Genomic DNA, 18,193 nt, shown 5'->3' with positions numbered 1-18,193 from the left:
AACCTACTACCTTATCTGAGGATAATATACCACCCAGTGGCGCATGAGCCCGACTGACTAAATGGTGTGATGTGCGAACTTGGTGAAACTAATAAACGGATGTTAGAGTTTGCCTTTGATCATAGACTTGACGCTCTCTGGATCGAGGACAGCCTGAGGGTAAGGTAACTGGGAAACTCTAACATGCTCGAAGCCACCATCCACAACCAGTACTTGACCATTAATATAGGATGCTGCATCGCTGAACAGGAACACCGCAGCACTTGCAACATCCTGCACCCTGCCCATACGGCCGAGAGGATATGCAGAGGAACCAGCTGAGCGTACCATCTGAGTTGAGAGTCGCAAAATGCCCTCGGTGCCGGCGATCGGACCTGGGGCTATGACGTTGGAGCGAATACCCTTAGGACCTTCTTCTAATGCAAGCACCGCAGAGAACGCATCTACACCAGCCTTGGCTGCTGACACATGTGCTTGGTATGGTGTTCCTGTCAACGTACGGGTGAGCCCTCCACTGAGGCTGTTGCAAAACAAGAGAACCTTTGTGATGAAGCGTCGAGCTCACGTGGATGTAGGCGCCGTGAGATGCTCTGAGGTATGGGAGAGTAGCTTTAACCGTGTTGAACGTTCCCAGCTGGACATTACAGTCAGTCCGAGATATGATAATTTATTGAGCGATTCTTCGCGAACCGTGTCGATTTCGACGACCGTCTTGAATGCGTTTTCCGACATGCCATCGATAGAAGCCAAGAAATTACCCGCTGCACCTGATACACACCCACATCTCTCGTAATCCTGAGGGAATAAATGAACTTGTTGACTGCTCACCGCAAATAACGAAGTCGACGCGGCCAAAGCGCTCGATAGTTTTAGCAACAGCCTCCTTCAGTTGCTGAGGATCTCTGACGTCTGCACGCGCAGCCACACACGTCTGTCCCGTGAGCTGCGAGAGCTCGTTCGCAGCCTCTGTGAGCCTATCAAGTCTGGAGACTCGTGTGAAGAGACCGAGTACACGGAATGTCAGTGTTGGGGACGTACTTCCGGCCAACGATGGTTGCATTAGCGCCGTGGCGCATCTTCAAATAAATAATCCAGAATCGGCCACTGAGAATGGGACGGATTTCATTTCAACAAGTTACGACGTACGATCGCCTCCACCATTGCTTTACATATCCCAGACCCTCCGCCTGTGCAAAATAGAACTTTGCCTTCAAATATATCGGGCTTGAAGACGTCGACTGACGGCGGCGCAACTACGTGCTTGATGGGCATAATTCAAGGTGATGAAGCGTTGCAAGTATCGTAGCACCGTCACCGTCTGTGCACCGATATTACCATCATGATACGTGGGGTGTAACCGGGTAATCCGGTAATTCCATTAGCCGCGCCGGATCGGCTACTACCAGCGAGATAGCTGGAACCCCTCGCTCTCTCTCACTCTACCGACAATGTAACAATATATGGGTATGTACTATGTACTGTCTTGTCTGTGCTTTCGATTCCCAACGCTCCGGTAGGAAGTTGACAACTTGACACGGACATCAGAAGACCCGGGAAATCCAATAGGACTCCAGACATCGCAGTAGCTGATGGCCAACATACCATTTGTTTCGAAAGTCTTGCCCCAGTCCCGCTTTGCACCTCGAGAATGCTACGCCCCAGTGACAACGGCTCAGCTCTGTATATATCTCAACTCCACTGCTCGTGCGCCAGGGCCGATAACGCCTGCCTCCGGTCAACATTCTGGAGTTACGTGGCAGGAAATCTACAACTAACAGGCGTGGTATGTTCGCCTGTGAATGGTGATCGCATCCGGTCCAAGACACTCGTTCATTCTTGAGCGTTGAGTCCGTTTTTCTTGCTTTCCACTGTATACGGGGTAAAATGGTCACAAGTTTATGGAGACTAGACGAATCCAATCGATGGGTGATGCACTGATGGATGTTTTGATCAATGGTGGTCATCGACGCGCAACACCAAGCTGACTGTTTTGCAGAGATAAGCCATAAGCGTCTGACACGCTGAGAATAATATGACCAGGCATACCGCATGAAAGTTGTCGCGCACCACTCTCTTGCACAATTGATAAACTCGGCGCTCCCGGGCCGTATCCTGAAAATAAGGATTCGTCACAGATAGCAAGGCGTTCGCATCGGTCGTATGTCCTTTCCTGGCCTTTTTTTATCGAGTGAGAAGCAGTTCGATTCCTCATTAGTACGCACGACTTAGTAATGTTCTTGCCTTGATTTAGACCATGTAAAACTGTCGATGCGACGCACCGCGATTCATCGATTCATCGGAGTCCGCCTGCAGCTCCAACGCCCTGCCCCTGTCTCCTTGACAAGGGAAGTCTGCTCCGTAAGCCGCATCCATTGTGTAACATGAAGCGTTATTCTCCCGTCATATTTCCACATGGTATTTAACTGTCGGTATAAAAGGTGGTGTAGTTCCCTGAATCTCCATAGCTTCCTGCATTACACATGTTTACAACAACTAAGTTGACCTACTTTTCTCCCCCTGCTGATGGCTCCGGAGCCTTTGCCCACATAAACGCCGATCCAGCTACCGGGGGGCGACCAAAGAACTGGAATGAGGACATCCGAGTCGCCCAGATAGAAGACATCCGCGGGAAGGAGGTCGAGTATAGCCTTGATGTCTCTGGATTCCAGTACTATCGCCACCAGGCCAAGCACACCAAATTCACGAATGATAAAGAGATAGAAGAAGAATACTATCCAGAAAGCGTCGAACTTCTCAAGAAGTTAACCGGTGCTAGCAGGGTGGTAATCTTTGATCACAGTAAGCGGGGTTTCTTCGCTGTAAGTGGCCACCGGGTTTACATATGGCTTCTTATCAGCTATCCGCCGCAGGCGTCCTGGTGAGGTTGATGACAACCCGCACAAACGCCAACCTCTTGCACTCGTCCATGTTGATCAAACCGAGGGGTCTTCCATTGTTCGAGTACATAGACATCTTCCTGCCAGAGACGTACCTGGCCTTCTTCGTGGTCGTTTCCAGATCATAAACCTGTGGCGTCCGATTTCTCATCCGGCAGTCGACTGGCCACTGGCTGTCTGCGACTTCCACAGTCTTGTCATGAAAGAGGATCTCCTTCCAGTTGCACTCATCTATCCTGACCGGGAGGGTGAGACGCACGGTGCCAAATACAGTCCCAACCAGAAATGGATGCACAAGAGTGCTATGGATCCAGAGGATTTCGTCTTGTTTAAGTGGCCAGTGTTAACTGCGGGCAAAAGTGTACCCTAGTAGAGTCTGTCCTGACCCGGGCTAGTTTCGATTCCGTTCAAGATGGTAGCGTTGCTATCTTGACACCACACACCGGCTTTGAAGACCCGAAAACCCCGAAGGATGCTCCTCTCAGGGAATCCATCGAGCTCAGGGCCCTCGTGTTTTATGAGAACTGACTAATACGCGCGGGACGAAGGGAGTATAAGAGGTCATATGGAAGTATGTTCTGTTTTGTTTCCCTTTATATTCTTCGCTCATGGCCATTGGTGGGGGACCCTGACTGGTTGTATTTACAATGTATACTACCATGAAAATGGAGGTGAAGTATAGTCTGGAGGATGCAAAGTTGTAAGAAGAATCTTGTACAAACGAGGTAAAGTCAACCCTAACCATACCACGTGCTTGGTCCTTGCCACTGCTGCTGGTGTCCATTAACAACATTTCTCTCAATTTCAGTAACGAACCTGAGCGCAGGTAGGGTTTTCCAGGGGTTCATGCCCGAAGGACTTCGGGGTAACTGCAGAGGCACTTTCTGGCGATAAAAACTGTCCATTTTACTCCATCGCTAAGTCCTCTGTAACACCTCCTAAATCCACCATCAATCGCGCACGCAGAGAGCAGCCAAGTAGTCAGTTACCACCTTGCCTTATTATCTGGGGGTAAGGCAAGGTGGTACCCCAAAGTCTTCCGATCTAGGAGCCAGGCTAGCCGTCACCGCGGACACTCAGCGCTGGCTGCGCAATGTCCTTGGCACTAAAGAAACCGTTAGGTCTCAAATTTGAAAACGTGGTACCTCGATCGCCACGACAGAACGAACCACGTAAAGAAGCAAGAATGATCCCACTTGGTCGGTTCACCGTCAAAGATCTGTCGCGCATGTACTCCGCGGAACGTTGCTTCCAGGACGTATATATATCTGGAGGAAGTGGCATTGGCAATAGCAAGACTCGGATACCTCACTTGCACTGATGTTGTGTCCCATCTCGTTAATCCTTGCAACAGCGGTCCTGAGCTTGCGGGCAACTGCTCAATCATGTGCCAGCAGTCCCTTGTGCTGTCACAGGTTGATCTACAATGAAACCGCAAAGGCTGCAGCCATTGCCCAACTCGGCAGGATGGGTACTGTGCCATCGTCTGAGGTGGTCTACCCAATGGGAATGGGGTGCTTCTCAATTGAAAACCCTCCCAACGATGCTCTCATTGATTGGTAGGGCAGAGCTTTCCTTTGAAACTGAACGCACCTGAATCAGTTGGTGTAGCCCTAGTCCTCATATCCAAGTATGCTGTGCTTTCAACAATTGGGGTAAGTCGACAACGGATACTTAGCAGCTTCGATCCCCCCTGATAATCTGTAGGTGGCAGGATTGCTGAGGGTTGCCAACCGGACTCGACCCCAAGCGACTAGGCGTCCCACAATTGGGATCGGGAAGTTCGTGATGATGATGTATTAGCAGCAATGAGTGATAGAGACAGACGGTTCCTGCTATAAATTGGTGACGCGCTATATGCTGGTGACGAGATGTGTTTGTTTGTAGACATCATTTAAATAGAACGTTGTATGAGGTGGTCCGGTAATACTACCCCGTGTCGCAAGTCTGAGCAGGTGGTATTATGGAATGGAAGGAACACGGCGGAATCCTACGACAACGCCAATATTTTCTCGATGAGGATGTCCTTGCCCCTGACCTCGCTGTTTCTTATGTTGGACACAAAACTCTTGCTAAACCAACGCTTCACTTTCTTCTTCGATTCATCACTGCATTCTTCCTGGATACGCTGAAGGAGTTCAGCCACTACGAAGGCTCCATTCCCTTGAGCCATGGCCAGTGTGGTTTCCTTGTCCACTGTAGATAGAAATGCTGAGGCGAGTTCGGCAGGTGAAAATAGTGTTGTTCGTTCGACAACTTTTGTGGAGCGAGAAAAGTGGCCTCCTTGCAGAAGACTTTTGTACATCCTGGATGTGTGCGGCAAGTCGATAGGATGAAGTCGCGATGGATCATCGGACGGATACGTTGATGCAAGTGGTTGAATAAGAGCCGAGATGGCAGCTGATTTGTCTGAAAATCAAGCATCCAGTCAGGGATAGGCGAGCGTCAGTAGCACTTCGGACACAAACCTCCTTCGGCGTGAAGCATTATCTCTAGAATGGCAAGGCTTCCACCAGTGTCACGCGCAACTTCAGCACCTTTCTCTTCCACGAACTTGAGCAAACTCGGGCTCGCGGCTTGTCGGATTTCGGCTGATCGTACAGCACTATCCTTTTTGCTCGTCTTTTCCCGTATGCTGTCCGTTTCTGCAATAATAGCTATTTGTGCCGGGGTGAAATGACGTCGCGTGCGGGGTACTAGGAGGTAGAAAAGAGATCGACGACCTTGGGGAGTGGTCACAAAGGTCTCTGCACTTGAAGTGATGTCAGAGACCAGCGATTTTGCTGTAAGTTTTGTATCGCTGGGTGGCATGTCAGTAGCCATCCCAATCATGATAATTACGCACTGACTCACTCAATAACGTCAAGAGCGGTAAATATCACAAGTTGCGCCTCATCGTCGACACACATACGTGCGATATGAGGTTTAATGACTTTGATTATATGTTTCCGATCCTGGGTATTGTGAGTACGTGTCTCAATGCAGAATAAGATCCTGAAACCTTGGCTGTGCCAAACGCGAGGAATTCCCTAACGGCCCTGCTACCGTCTTTTGTGTGCACCGTTTCGGCCAAAACGTCTTGACAGCTAAGGACAGTGGTTAGGTGAAATTTAACACTTTCGGAGTCGGAATACCTCTCGAAAATCTCCCGGCGGAGTTTTTCTCTTTCACTCTCATCTTCAACGTCGTGAATTGTAGCTAGGTACTCCCAAAGTGCACGATGCACGATGGCATGCGTAACCGTTCCTTTATCCGGGTTGTTGAAACTGCAAACGATGTAATCAGAAGCGGATGTAGTGTAACCCCACTCACATGGTGGTTAAGTTCTCCTTAACAGCGCTTAAGGTTCGTTTTTTCCTATCTCCTTCTATACCCTCCAAAACCCCTTGCAAACCCCGCTTTGCTTTTTCTTTGTCTGCTTCTGTTCCACGATTCGTCGAAAAGAGAGTGATTTCTTTGCCATAAAAGTCGCGTAGCAATATCGAACGTTCGTAGGCATTTGCATAGAGCTCGAACGCGTCGGCCAGCACCCTTGATGCCTCCCGATGCAGCAGCAAACGTAGAATATACCCCTGGAATTCAGAGAGTATAGATTCACGGTGTGCAGTGCAATGCCTTATCAACTTCGATACTAGGAACTTGAGGAGAACCTTTACGCTCAATAAGTAGGCGAAAAGCGGGAACGACATACCTTGGAATATTTGCCTTCAGCAAGCTGTTTGAAATGGCCCTTGAGCTCCGAGGCGATCTGATCTCGCTCCTTTCGGCCGCCATACTTGACGATGGTTTGGATGATCCTGCTCGCGTCATGTTTCAACACAATGTCTTTTACTTTCCCTTCTACGATTTTCATCAGGTCGCGAACGTGCTGCTGGCGTTCAGCGGGGGGTATATTTTTCTGACGCGCAAGGGACCAGACGCGTTTTGCTTCTACGAGGAGTTGAGAATGTGGTTTGGCAGCTTTTCGTTGTTCGTGTAATGCCCGCTGTACTTTGTGTGATTCCCGGGCAGCTGATACACCACGTTAGATCAACGACACCTTGGCCCAGAAACAGATCATTAGATAAAGTACCATTTGGGTCTTTCTGACCAGCAGCATCTACCGACATTTCGCCCGCCCCACCACCCGTGTCCTCGTCCCCGTTGTCATCTTCGTCTTCGAGTTCCGCAGCTATGTCTTCGACCTGGTCTTCATCACTCTCATCCGAGCTCTCATCGTCAGACTCCCGGCTTACGGGAAGGGTAACTGGCTGCTTGCGTTTTTTCACGATTTCTTCGCGGGTAGTTGATGGGGTGAGCCGTAGCTTTTTGGCTGTCGGGCCTGCCTCTGAGACAGACGTCCTTTTTTTCGAGTTTTTTTGTTGGGCGGGCATGACCTCCTGATGATGTGTCGTACCGCGGTGTGGGCTTGTGGTTTTCCTTGTAGCAATCTTTCTAGTCACCTATATAAGTACAGAATCACGTTCTCACCCCTCTTGCGTTTTCCTACGTACTTGCTCATCAACTACTACAACGTACATGGGACAATATCCTTCTGAACCAGATTAACAATGGTATACTCTCCACGGGAACAGGAGAGCGCCTTCCATTGGTGTTCATCTAATTAATCCATTACATCACTCACTTCTCCTCGTAGAATACTAGAGCTCTAAGTTCAATGGACTTTCTGAATGGCGCGTCTTTTGGAGTCTTCGGATCCTCAAATCCACTGTGGGGCACCAAAGTAGCAACACTGCCGTCTTGGATGGAATCAAAGCTAAGGCCGGATCAGAATGAAGCGCAGCTATTGAGTTGAACATAGGCTGACCACTTAAGCAGGACAAAATCCTCTGGATCCATGGCACTCTTGTACATCCATTTGTGATCAGGGTTGTATTTAATACCGTATACCTCACCCTCTCGCTCGTAGAACTTTATTGAGGTCGGCATAAGATCTGCTTCTGTGTCAAGGCTACGGAAGTCACAAACAGCCAAGGGCCATTCGACTGCTGGGTGAGATATTGGACGCCACAGGTTGATGATCTGAAAACGACAGCGAAGAAGAGCAGGTACGTCGGTGGCGGGAAGGTGCCTGTGGACCCGGGCAATGGAAGCTGCCATTGTCTGATCGGCATGGACCAGCTTAACAGGTTGGCGATTCTGCGGGCTGGTATCACTCTCTCCTGGACGCCTGCGGCGAAGAGCTAACAAGAGGTCAGATGTGAATTTGGTGACTTTCACGGCGAAGAAGCCAGCTCACTGTGATCAAAGATAACCACTCTGCTAGCGCCAGTACACTTCTTGATGAGCTCGATGCTCTCTGGATAGTATTCTTCTTTGATCTCTTCATCATCTGTGAACTTGGTGTGCTTGGCAGAGTGGCGGGAGTACTGGAATCCAGCAACATCCAAGGTATAATTGTCTTCCTTCCCGCGGATGTCCTCGATCTCGACGATGTGGGGGTCTTCCTGCCAGTTCCGTGGCCGTTCTCCGGTCACTGGGTCGGGGTAAACTTGGGTAAACGCCCGAGAGCCGTCAGCAGGGGGGGTCGCGTAATTCAGCTTGGCTGTAGTGGACATGAGGTGTGTGAGGAGAGTCGGACTGAGAATATATAGCTAGGAGCTCCAGCGCCTTTTATACCGCGGACAATGTGCATAGAGAATGATGAGAAGGATGCTCCATCAGATCAATGTCAGTGGCCTTACCGATCAACCCCCAGTTGTTGCTGAGGTGACAGACTTTGCGGGAGTTGGTTCAAAAACCGAATGATTCAAAGGAGATAGATCTGATGAGTACGACCCGCTTCTCAAGTAGAGTCAGACACCGCAGCACAGTTTGAGCGAGAAAGAACAATCATGTCAAAACCCCTCGGCATGCACGTCGTGCCAGGCGTCAGGGTATTTGGCTGACTCATTCTATCTGACAGATATTCATGATCTTGACAAACATGATGGCTAGTATAAACGCGCATACATACGGATCAGTGATGCTAAACGATGACTCGAACTGCTTACTACGGAGGGGAACCGCAGCACGGAGTGACCTTCTTTTGGAGAAGGCGCTGGGGGCCCAGACTATAACAGGAACTTGGAACTACTTGCCACGGGAAGGGATGTGTGTGAGTGGTTATCGATTATCGACCAAGAAGACTCATTCGAAGAGTGGGTACATGGGTGCCAGCGACCTTGGTGCTGCGGTGTCATTGTCCGAATGAGTTTATGAGCTCATGTTCTCCGCCTGCTCACCATGCCGCATTTCGCGAGGTCCAAACGGAAGTTTTGGTATGAGGCACCAGGGTAGCACTGCTGCCCCTTTGGGTGGAATCAAGGCTAAGTGTGGGTCAGATCGGAGTACATACCTGAGATAAGCAGGGCGGATCCATAAACCACTTCAAATTTCCTTTAGACTTGAGGGTCAGTCGTTGTGGTGGCAACCCCTATCACGAAGAAATGTCAAAAAAAGCTGGTGATGACAAGAGTGGGAGTTGAACCCACGCCCTCTTACGAGGATGAGAAGACCTGAAGAATATGGCGTAAAATCTGCACATTTATTTTTCGCGGTCGCATCGCCACATCACCGCATCTGTTCAGCCGCGATACCTATATGCTGCGGCCTCGCCACCGCGTCCAATCAGCCGCGTCACCCATACGTCGCGGCCTCACCGCCTCGCTGCCGCACCCGTTCAGCCGCGCCCGTTCAGCCACGCCCGTTCAGCCGCGCCCGTTCAGCCGCGCCCGTTCAGCCACGCCCGTTCAGCCGCACCCGTTCAGCCACGCCCGTTCAGCCGCACCCGTTCAGCCGCGCCCGTTCAGCCACGCCCGTTCAGCCGCGCCCGTTCAGCCACGCCCGTTCAGCCGCGCCCGTTCAGCCACGCCCGTTCAGCCGCGCCCGTTCAGCCGCGCCCGTTCAGCCACGCCCGTTCAGCCGTGCCCGTTCAGCCGCGCCCGTTCAGCCGCGCCCGTTCAGCCGCGCCCGTTCAGCTGCGCCCGTTCAGCCGCGCCCGTTATTTTTAACTGTACCACCATGTAATTGTATTATTGTATATAGTACACAGATAAATAAATTTGGTTGGAGAGCATTTTTGTTTTCTTCTAGTTCACTTGTTGATTTCACTCGTTGTTGCTGTATGGTAGGGAGGGGGAGTGTGTAGATATAATGTGAGAGGAACAATGCCACATATAAATCAGATCTACTAAGGACAGAGGGAGTGCGAGAAACTAAAGATCCTCTGCCAAATGAATGAATGAGCTGTGAAAGAAAAAAATGGAGAGGGACATATTAATACCTGGAATTCTCTCCACACAGATGGCTCCTTGACGATTTCAGTTGTCTCGCCCTCTAGGATTTCCCCTGGCAGCATCTCCTTCAGCACCAATCCCTCCCTGTCCTTCTTGTGAAATATAAGACCAGCTTCTACTTCTGCTTCACACATCCAGTTGCACTTCTGTTCTTTGACATCAGCTGCACGTGGATAGTCTTCAAGCATGTGGAAAGTGGGTTGTGAAAGGGAGATGAAGATTTGCGAGAGGTGAAGATGATTTTTGTGGATAAATCTTCAACACCAGCAGGTGTGGGTGCAGGTGTGGAGGAAGCTGGGGAAGTGGATAATGTAGAGTAAGATGGAGATGCCTCTGGGGTATTGGGAGCAGTGAAATATGAGGTGGGGATGGGGGTGCAGAGGAAGCTGGAGAAGTGGATAGCATAGAGTAAGATGGAGACACCTCTGGGGTATCAGGAGCGGTGAAATATTGGGCTGTACCTTGGTCATTGGATCCCTGTACCTCTGACAAAATTTGTCTGGAGTCATACCAACCTCAAACATGCATGCATTCCTCTTTGCAACCTTGACCAACCCTGAGCTGCATACCTGACCCTTGACCAACTGTCCTTCCAGCTGGTTTGGGAGTTGGGAGTCATTTGGGTTGATACAGAACATGAACCAATTGTGTGTGTCTCCCAACATATCTAAGAGTGTATTGAGGGCAGCACAGAACTTGCCTGTGACACATGGAGTACCTGTGTTCTGGGAAGTAGTGATGTCCTCATCCTCATGTTCTTCTTCGATGATGGGAGGAGTCATGCCAGTGGCAGCATTGTCGCATGGCATATGACAAACAGTATTCTTCTGGCAGGTGGAAGGAGCATGCATGGGTTTGACAGGTTGTTGGGCTGCAACAATCATGTCCTCACTCTTGGGATGGGCCTGTGTGGCAGTGGCTTTCCCCGAGAAGAGATCTTTGATGAAGGGATTGATGGACCCTGCCCCTTCAGCACCATCCCCAAGGCCAGTGCCAGCTGCCATGCTGTGAAGAAGAGCCACAAACTTGGGGTTAAGAGCATTGAGGTTGTGCTCTAAAAATGCCTCTGAGGAATATGTCACCAGGTCATTGAAATGGCAAACAGTGAACATTGGGAAACCAGACCCACCTCCTAGTTTAAAGGAAGAATGGTTGCCCCATCACTTGGCGAAGGCATCGGCCATGGTGTGATCCATCTTTTTGTGGGATCAGTGAGCTTGGTCATCCATGATGTGAATAAGGCCACCAGGTTCATTCCAGAGGAGTCGGACGCATTTGGAGTTGTCAAAGTAAGAAATGAGGGGGACGTATTTAGATATGCCTTCTGATTGGTATTCATCAACATGGGACTCAAACAGCCATTGTTGAATGAAATGGTGCAGTCATTCATTGGTGAAGTTAATGCAGAATTGGTCCAGCAAGTTGGATCTGCCTGACATGTTCTGTGGACTGGGGAGATCAAATAAACTGATAAAAGTGTCAAAGAGATATATTGTCCATCATAGATTGACCAAGTTCTTCTTCAGCTGCTCAAGTGTAAAAAAATCATGATATCACAAGTGCAAAAGCCACATACCTTCTTCATGAATGGTGCTGGTGCATGTGAACACACTTGGAATGTTCCTTGCCACCCTTGCTTGTGATGGAGCAAGGGGGGCAGCTTGGTATGTGTGGCTGGTAGTTCAATATTACAAGACTTTAAGGGCTGAGAGTGGCATGCTACAACTTCACTATTAGTCACACTTGTGTAGATATTCTCAATATAGGCTGGCACAACTGCCAGCAAAACAAATCAGATTCAGACAGTACTACAGACATTAGGGAGCAATAAGTAGTGAGTGAAAAAAATGGAAGTATCACAAATCGATGTTGGAAATATCTCCATCCTTCACCACTGTTGTCTGTTCAAATTGCATGAACCATGGATTTGGTGGAGACGGGGCATTGTCATCACTGTTGGATGAGAAATCTTTCACTTCAACAGGGCCAGAAATGGACCCCCCCAGCTGATGAGGCCAAGCAGGTTGGGCATCAGTATTTACTTAGTGCAGATATTGTGTGATTAGTATGTTACTGTAAGTCAACTAAATACAAATGTACTGCCTTTGTGTTTCTTGCAGAAGGACCGCCTATTGGAGTCCATAGCCTCAGGGGAGGATAAGACATTAATAGAATGCAACCTCTTGCCTAGAAAAAAAAAAGTTGATTTTGATGGTAAAAACAACAGTACTTAACTTACTGGTCCCAGTCACTGTAGTGATTTCGAGGTCAGCAATGGAACTCAATAGCTCAACCACCTCATTGTCACTCTCACTCATAGCCTCTTCATCAGTTCCCACTATGTCCAATCCAACCTTCCACTTGTTGAAAATATGATTGGGGACAAGATTTTGAGTGACTGTCCAAAAAATAAGGATGGCTGAAGTTGTAATATTTTAGCCACATACTGAACCACAGGTTACTATCAGCAATGCCAGACTTCTGACATCCCTTGAAACAGGCAAGAACAATACCATTTGGTTGAACAGCCATAGAGAGTTTGAGTCTTCCATTAGAGCCAGTTTGGAAACTGGTGTAGAGCATTGCTGAGCATTACCAACTCATGTTGGCTCGCTTGAGTCTAATGGTGCATGCCAAAATTTAGTTGGAGCCATAATCTGTGCCAGGCTGCCGATAGTGATAATCAATCAGCATGTACTACAGTATGTAACCCTACATGTGCCCTCTCAGCCTAGAACAATGCCATTGTCTGTAAAGTATATTGTGTTGGTCCTCAGCATCATTCTCTGTGCAGTCACACATCTCCTCGAATCAGATCTTGGGCGAGAACCTCAGCCATACCACACCTCCCACCTGTCTGGTGAAGACTGGGTGCTGGAACTGCTTGCAGGTCACCCAGAATGCATTTGTTGCGAACTTGGGATGCATGTGGAGGTTTTCCAGCAGCTTATTGTTGCTTTGCAGCAGCTTGGACTCAAGAATTCAAGGTTCATTTCTCTTGAGGAACAACTCATGATATTCCTGTATACATGAGTCACTGGCCTGCCATTCAGGCATGTAGGGGAGTGCTTTCAACAATTGAATGATACGATTTCATGGTATGTATTTAACACTCCTCTGATGTAACTACTGCATGGAGTTTCCAGTTATTTCCATATGATTCTCACCATGCTTGCAACACAACCTTTTTATGCAGACTATGTTTGATTTCCAGCTGGTGATACTGTTCCTTCGAAGATCCAAAACAACCCAAAATTCTGGCCATACTTCTGCAACACTATCAGTGCCATCAATGGAAGCCATATCCATGCATCTCCCCCCACCTATGTATGTTCAAACTACCAGAACCGCAAGGGATATGTTTCCCAAAACTGTCTCTTCACATGCAATTTCAACTTATGGTTTATATACTCTCTTATGGGCTGGGAGGGCAGTGCAGCAGATGCCTGTGTCTATGAATATGCAACCACACATGACTTGAGGATTCCTGAAGGAAAGTTTTTGCTTGCAGATGCTGGATTTCCTGCAGACTGAACGTTGCTTGTTCCATACCATGGTGTATGCTACCATTTAGCTGAATGGGGCTGTGCTAGTGTAAGGTAAGTAATCACACTTATGATCCCCTGACCATCCTACTGATGAAAACTGCAGGCCTGTGAACAAGCAAGAATTGTTCAACTTGCAGCATGCATCGGCCCACAACGTTATTGAATGTATTTTTGGTGTCATAAAGCATCATTTTTGTATCCTTTCACTAGTTCCACAATTTGATCTCCAGACACAAGTGCAGCTGCCAGTGGTGCTTTGTGCCCTTCATAATTTCATCCACATCCATGATCCATTCGAAGGCAAACTTCCAGAAGACTTTGGTGCTCCATTTGATGCAGGTGTGCAAGGTGGCAATGGGTTGGAGGGGCCTGGTGTACTGGAAGGCAATGGAGAACATCTGGAGGCATGCATGTTGCATGATCAAATCGCTGAGGCAATGTGGATCGATTACCAGGCCATCCTGAGGGAGAGAGAGGCAGTGGGACACATGGAGCTCCTTGAAGACAAGTCTGACATGGATGTGGATGGCACTGAGGATGAGTAAGTGGTGAGGAATATACCTGGGAACTACTGCCCTTCCATGTACATTTTTTTAATGTGAAGACTTAATTCCAGCAATTACTCTTGATAAGTTGTCCAAAACAGCATGAATTACAACAACAAATGAAAGAGGTACATGTCAGTATGGAAAGTATATGCAGCTACATTGTAATTCAAAGTGGTCCCCCCTGATCAACACCACCTTCCTGCAGATGACCAGTGATTGATCATTGATACTCTTGGTTGGTGATGGCTTGATGAAGAGTGGTATTTGTGATGGATGCATACATCATTGCCTTCTTCTCATCTGCAGTAACAGTGTGCACCATAAATGCACCTACCTCAACCAGTAGCGAGGAGTCCTCAGTGGACAGAAGGGTCAATGCCTTGGAAAGGTGGTCAACAGAACTGGTGGCAGTAGGGGTGGGGGCAGGTGAGGCAGCACTTGCATTTGCACTGTCATGGTATATCAAACCAAGGAGATTGGTCATGTGGTTGACAGTGCCATTTGATGTGATACTTGTGTCTCATTTTCATGTGGTGGTCTTGTAAAGCTTAACCTAGTCAATCGATCATTCAAAGTGACTGAATTATGCAGCAATGTTGCACATGGATCCCCTGTGCTCACATAAACCCCATGATATAGTGAAGGCCAGACTTGGGCCATCTCTTCTTGAATGCAGTAACAAGCTTATTGAGCTCCATATCTGTGATCTTTGTGTATCTTCATTCAATGCTGTGAGACTTCATGTAAGAATGTAAGGTGTTTCTGTGGATTCCAAGGATGTGTGCAAGCTCAGTGGTGTGGATTTGCCTTGAAGTTGAAACAGCCTCCTTGAGAATGTCAACATCAATGACTTTCCTTGGTTGTCCTCATAAGCCAGTGTGAATTTCTGTCACAGGCTCTGGGATCTCTACAGTGTCATCAACACTAATCATGAGTTGATGTGACAGACTGTTAGTGTCAGTGGCCATTTATTCAAATGTACTCACTGAGTCCTCATGCTGTCTCAATAACATGTAAGTGCTGCATGCAGTCTTCCAATTGACTTGGCTGCCAGTGAGAGCCAGTCAGACAGATCAGATCCTAGATGGTCTTCTTCAATTGCAGTAAGGAGATGCATCGTGTTGCCTTCCAGAAAGCCAAGGTGGCAGTCTAAGTGAACCAAGTCATCATCCTCTTGAGTCCAGGCATGGAGAGCACACTGGTAAATTTTGGATAGTGAGTCAAAAGTGGTGAGGAGATTGGGTGGCCATGGTGTGGTGCTCACAGGTAGCTGAGAGATGGCACTTGGGAGTGAAGTCACCATCAATAACAGAGTACATACATAGGTCTGGACACATGAAACCTAAACCCACATACAGCCAAACAAATAACTGACATAATTTCGATGCACAATTTTCTAGGCCTAACCTTTCCAGCATTTTGCCCTAATCATGACTAGTCCTTCAGCACCAGCGACTGTGATGGCCACCTGCCATCCCAACTTTTATTTTGAAAATGGCACTGTACATTATCCTGGTCAAAAATTTCCTTTACAAACTCAACCATGACATCTTGGTGAATGAGTCAGCCTTCTTTTCTGACCTCTTTTCACTTGGCAAATTCATGCTGGAAGACAAGGACAGGGAGGGGCATGCTGATCAGAACCCAATTATTGTGAAGGATGGATTCCTCACTACAGAAATTTTGACTTGTTCCTCAAGATCAAGTTCACATGTGTAAGTCTACAAGTTTCTGCTCTGATGCACATACTGATTTCACCTACTAAAGTCCCCACCCACCTGCTAAATATTCTGCAGATGACCTCAAGAACCTCCTGGAGTTTATCTGCAAGTTCCAATGCAGTGCACACCTACTCAGCTTCATTACTTCCTGCATCATCTAGAAATCATATTCCTTCCATCCTTCCAAACTCATTTATCTGGGCATTGAGTACAAGATTCAGGGCACTCTTTGAAAGAGGTTTTATGAGGCTCTGTGACCTCCCTCTGATGAAGATCAAGAAGATTGACCATTGCTGGATGGGGATGGAAACTTATGTCACCTATGTTTATGTCAGGTCCCACCTGGATGAGTATGTCCACACAGTCACTGTGGAGGTCCCCCCTATTGTACATGCCACTCACTGTTAGGATCATAAGGGGTGTGAAGAAGACTGGGGTGTGGTGTGGTGGAATGGCATGGGGCAACTCCTCCTCAATGGAAGGAGCCCATACAGTTTTGACAATGCTATTGATCTCTTCAAGAAATTGCAGTTTGGCCACATTGGCAAAGATTGCAAGAGGTATATGTTTTCAAATATAATGCACATAAATAAACCACTCACCCACTCCCACTGATTCATTACCTGTGTTAGAGATCAGTCTTGTCCAGAGCATTATACCTATGTAGGTCTTGTCACATATCATTTGTTACTTCTTGTAATTGTATGTAGAAATGTGGTGGCACATCGTATAAATTGACAAGACTTTGTTTAAGTCAAAGTTATCTTGGCCTGGCTCATAAGCCAATTTCGAAGCACAACTAAGTTGTACTATATACAATAATACAATTACATGGTGGTACAGTTAAAAATAATGGGTGTGGCTGAATGGGCATGGCAGCGAGGCAGTGAGGCCATGATGTATGGGTGACATGGCTGATTGGACACAGTGGTGAGGCCATGGCATATAGGTATTGTGGCTGAATGGATATGGTGATGTGGTGATGTGACCGCAAAAAATAAATGTGCAGATTTTATGCCATAGAAGAATCAGGCAAGCTTGTGCTTGAGTCACACACCACAGACCACTCGGCCATCTTGCCAGCACAACTATGGAAAGCCAGAGCATCATGCTCCCCCAGAGTTCGGACTTTGGTGAATTGTGTTCTGCATTTGGGAGGTTGGCATTTGAGGACCTCAAGTACCACAAATTACATATTCAACTTCAATAAATTACACTTCAAACTTGGAAGTTTTGTGTTTTGGACTTTGGAGTTTTGCAGATCATACTTGGGAGATTTGCACATTGTACTTGGGAGTTTCACACATCATTCTGGGTAGTTCTGTGTACTGTCCTTCGCATTTTGCACCAAATATGTATTGTGAAGAACACCATTCCCTGTTCTCCTGATGTCAATTGTGATAATTCTAGCATTATTGTGATGCAAGACTGCCCAACTCCCTTATACCACTAGTGATGCATCAATATACTAGTAGTGCAGATCTGAAATCCCCCCCCCCTTAGGAGTTTCTCCCCACAAATCCCCACAGTTTATTTTCATCACTCCTCCGCATTTTATTTAATTACATAAGCATAAAAAAGCGCAGCCACTACTCCCAAAACATGTCGTCATTTGGCATGTGGCTGATATCCAACATTCCCACGCACTGCCCCCATTGCCCCCAGCCTCCCCTCCCTTCCTGGGCTCCATCCCTGCCGTGTATGCACTGTATATGATAGTTAAATGTACTATAAGTGTATTGGACCATACATGAATGCTTTTCTGCCCATCCTAATGGGCCTAAATGATTGCAAAATGTGATAGGGGGAAAAACAGAAAAAGCGAACGCTTTTTTGATATATTGGCCATATCTATCTATTTATTGTGTCCCCTTAAAGGGGCCATGTGTTCCTGAAACATATCAAAAGTTGATAGGCTGGGATGGGGTGCTTCAAGTGTAGTGGCACAATTGCCTTCTCCCTGTGTTACACCCTGAAAATATTTTTCTGTGCTTTTTGGTACTGTTAATTTAATCTGACATGGTGTAGTAGTCATAATAAGTGTATTTGCATGTAATTTGATCATCCATGAAGTGTCTGAAAGGCTCTGAAAAACTGGAAAGTATCTTAGGGGCTAAAACAACAAAAGTGTTCGCATTTTTGATATATTTGACATGGGCACTTAAAAAAGGAATTAGCTTAGAGGATGGCTCTGTACCTACA

The 18,193-nt window shown here is 47.6% G+C and overlaps 7 protein-coding genes across 7 annotated transcripts; 2 read left to right on the top strand and 5 right to left on the bottom strand.

The window, feature by feature from the left end:
- Window positions 1-24: 24 nt before the first annotated feature.
- F5J12DRAFT_141473 (uncharacterized protein) lies at window positions 25-1,359 on the bottom strand. The gene is made up of 6 exons (XM_051738112.1): window positions 1,147-1,359; window positions 1,039-1,076; window positions 829-983; window positions 691-767; window positions 541-634; window positions 25-488 (listed from the first exon to the last, which is right to left on the bottom strand). Exons 1-6 carry the CDS (start codon window positions 1,270-1,272, stop codon window positions 103-105), a joined length of 876 nt encoding a protein of 291 aa, XP_051599112.1. The 5' UTR covers window positions 1,273-1,359; the 3' UTR covers window positions 25-102.
- Window positions 1,360-2,480: 1,121 nt separating this feature from the next.
- F5J12DRAFT_722166 (uncharacterized protein) lies at window positions 2,481-3,425 on the top strand (the record flags this gene model as incomplete). The annotated part of the gene is made up of 3 exons (XM_051741347.1): window positions 2,481-2,799; window positions 2,858-3,239; window positions 3,293-3,425. The coding sequence occupies 3 exons, from the start codon at window positions 2,481-2,483 to the stop codon at window positions 3,423-3,425; spliced, it is 834 nt and encodes a 277-aa protein (XP_051599111.1).
- A 1,132-nt stretch (window positions 3,426-4,557) lies between these two features.
- On the bottom strand, window positions 4,558-7,393 carry F5J12DRAFT_141498 (armadillo-type protein). Its single transcript, XM_051738114.1, has 8 exons — window positions 6,970-7,393; window positions 6,589-6,908; window positions 6,210-6,535; window positions 6,032-6,163; window positions 5,899-5,983; window positions 5,751-5,851; window positions 5,366-5,697; window positions 4,558-5,306 (listed from the first exon to the last, which is right to left on the bottom strand). Exons 1-8 carry the CDS (start codon window positions 7,268-7,270, stop codon window positions 4,888-4,890), a joined length of 2,016 nt encoding a protein of 671 aa, XP_051599110.1. The 5' UTR covers window positions 7,271-7,393; the 3' UTR covers window positions 4,558-4,887.
- Window positions 7,394-8,668, bottom strand: F5J12DRAFT_141497 (uncharacterized protein). Its single transcript, XM_051738113.1, has 4 exons — window positions 8,582-8,668; window positions 8,137-8,507; window positions 7,705-8,080; window positions 7,394-7,653 (listed from the first exon to the last, which is right to left on the bottom strand). The coding sequence occupies exons 2-4, from the start codon at window positions 8,453-8,455 to the stop codon at window positions 7,518-7,520; spliced, it is 831 nt and encodes a 276-aa protein (XP_051599109.1). The 5' UTR covers window positions 8,456-8,507; window positions 8,582-8,668; the 3' UTR covers window positions 7,394-7,517.
- Window positions 8,669-10,647: 1,979 nt separating this feature from the next.
- Window positions 10,648-10,872, bottom strand: F5J12DRAFT_707799 (uncharacterized protein; the record flags this gene model as incomplete). Its single annotated transcript, XM_051740588.1, has 1 exon — window positions 10,648-10,872. A coding segment is annotated over one exon (225 nt), but the record flags the coding sequence as incomplete, so codon positions are not given.
- A 1,158-nt stretch (window positions 10,873-12,030) lies between these two features.
- F5J12DRAFT_893453 (uncharacterized protein) lies at window positions 12,031-12,757 on the bottom strand (the record flags this gene model as incomplete). Its single annotated transcript, XM_051747653.1, has 4 exons — window positions 12,031-12,215; window positions 12,275-12,361; window positions 12,414-12,572; window positions 12,622-12,757. 4 exons carry the CDS (start codon window positions 12,755-12,757, stop codon window positions 12,031-12,033), a joined length of 567 nt encoding a protein of 188 aa, XP_051599107.1.
- Window positions 12,758-16,411: 3,654 nt separating this feature from the next.
- On the top strand, window positions 16,412-16,606 carry F5J12DRAFT_722209 (uncharacterized protein; the record flags this gene model as incomplete). Its single annotated transcript, XM_051741352.1, has 1 exon — window positions 16,412-16,606. A coding segment is annotated over one exon (195 nt), but the record flags the coding sequence as incomplete, so codon positions are not given.
- Window positions 16,607-18,193: the final 1,587 nt, after the last annotated feature.

This window comes from Pisolithus orientalis (assembly GCF_024613125.1).
Source record: "Pisolithus orientalis strain OTSU chromosome Unknown F5J12scaffold_17, whole genome shotgun sequence".
Taxonomy (NCBI): domain Eukaryota; kingdom Fungi; phylum Basidiomycota; class Agaricomycetes; order Boletales; family Pisolithaceae; genus Pisolithus; species Pisolithus orientalis.
The sequence above is the reverse complement of the archived record's forward strand: the minus strand, read 5'-3'. Positions and strand labels throughout refer to the sequence as shown.

Coding starts and splice junctions, on each gene's coding strand:
- F5J12DRAFT_141473 (XM_051738112.1), bottom strand. CDS start 1,272: ATGCCCATCAAGCACGTAGTTGCGCCGCCGTCAGTCGACGTCTTCAAG. Junction 1,077..1,146: donor AAGCAATGGTGGAGGCGATC/GTACGTCGTAAC, acceptor ATTTATTTGAAG/ATGCGCCACGGCGCTAATGC. Junction 984..1,038: donor GCAACCATCGTTGGCCGGAA/GTACGTCCCCAA, acceptor ACGAGTCTCCAG/ACTTGATAGGCTCACAGAGG.
- F5J12DRAFT_141498 (XM_051738114.1), bottom strand. CDS start 7,270: ATGCCCGCCCAACAAAAAAACTCGAAAAAAAGGACGTCTGTCTCAGAG. Junction 6,909..6,969: donor TGGTCAGAAAGACCCAAATG/GTACTTTATCTA, acceptor GTGGTGTATCAG/CTGCCCGGGAATCACACAAA. Junction 6,536..6,588: donor CTGAAGGCAAATATTCCAAG/GTATGTCGTTCC, acceptor GTTCTCCTCAAG/TTCCTAGTATCGAAGTTGAT.
- F5J12DRAFT_141497 (XM_051738113.1), bottom strand. CDS start 8,455: ATGTCCACTACAGCCAAGCTGAATTACGCGACCCCCCCTGCTGACGGC. Junction 8,081..8,136: donor AGTGGTTATCTTTGATCACA/GTGAGCTGGCTT, acceptor ACCTCTTGTTAG/CTCTTCGCCGCAGGCGTCCA. Junction 7,654..7,704: donor GATTTTGTCCTGCTTAAGTG/GTCAGCCTATGT, acceptor ATCCGGCCTTAG/CTTTGATTCCATCCAAGACG.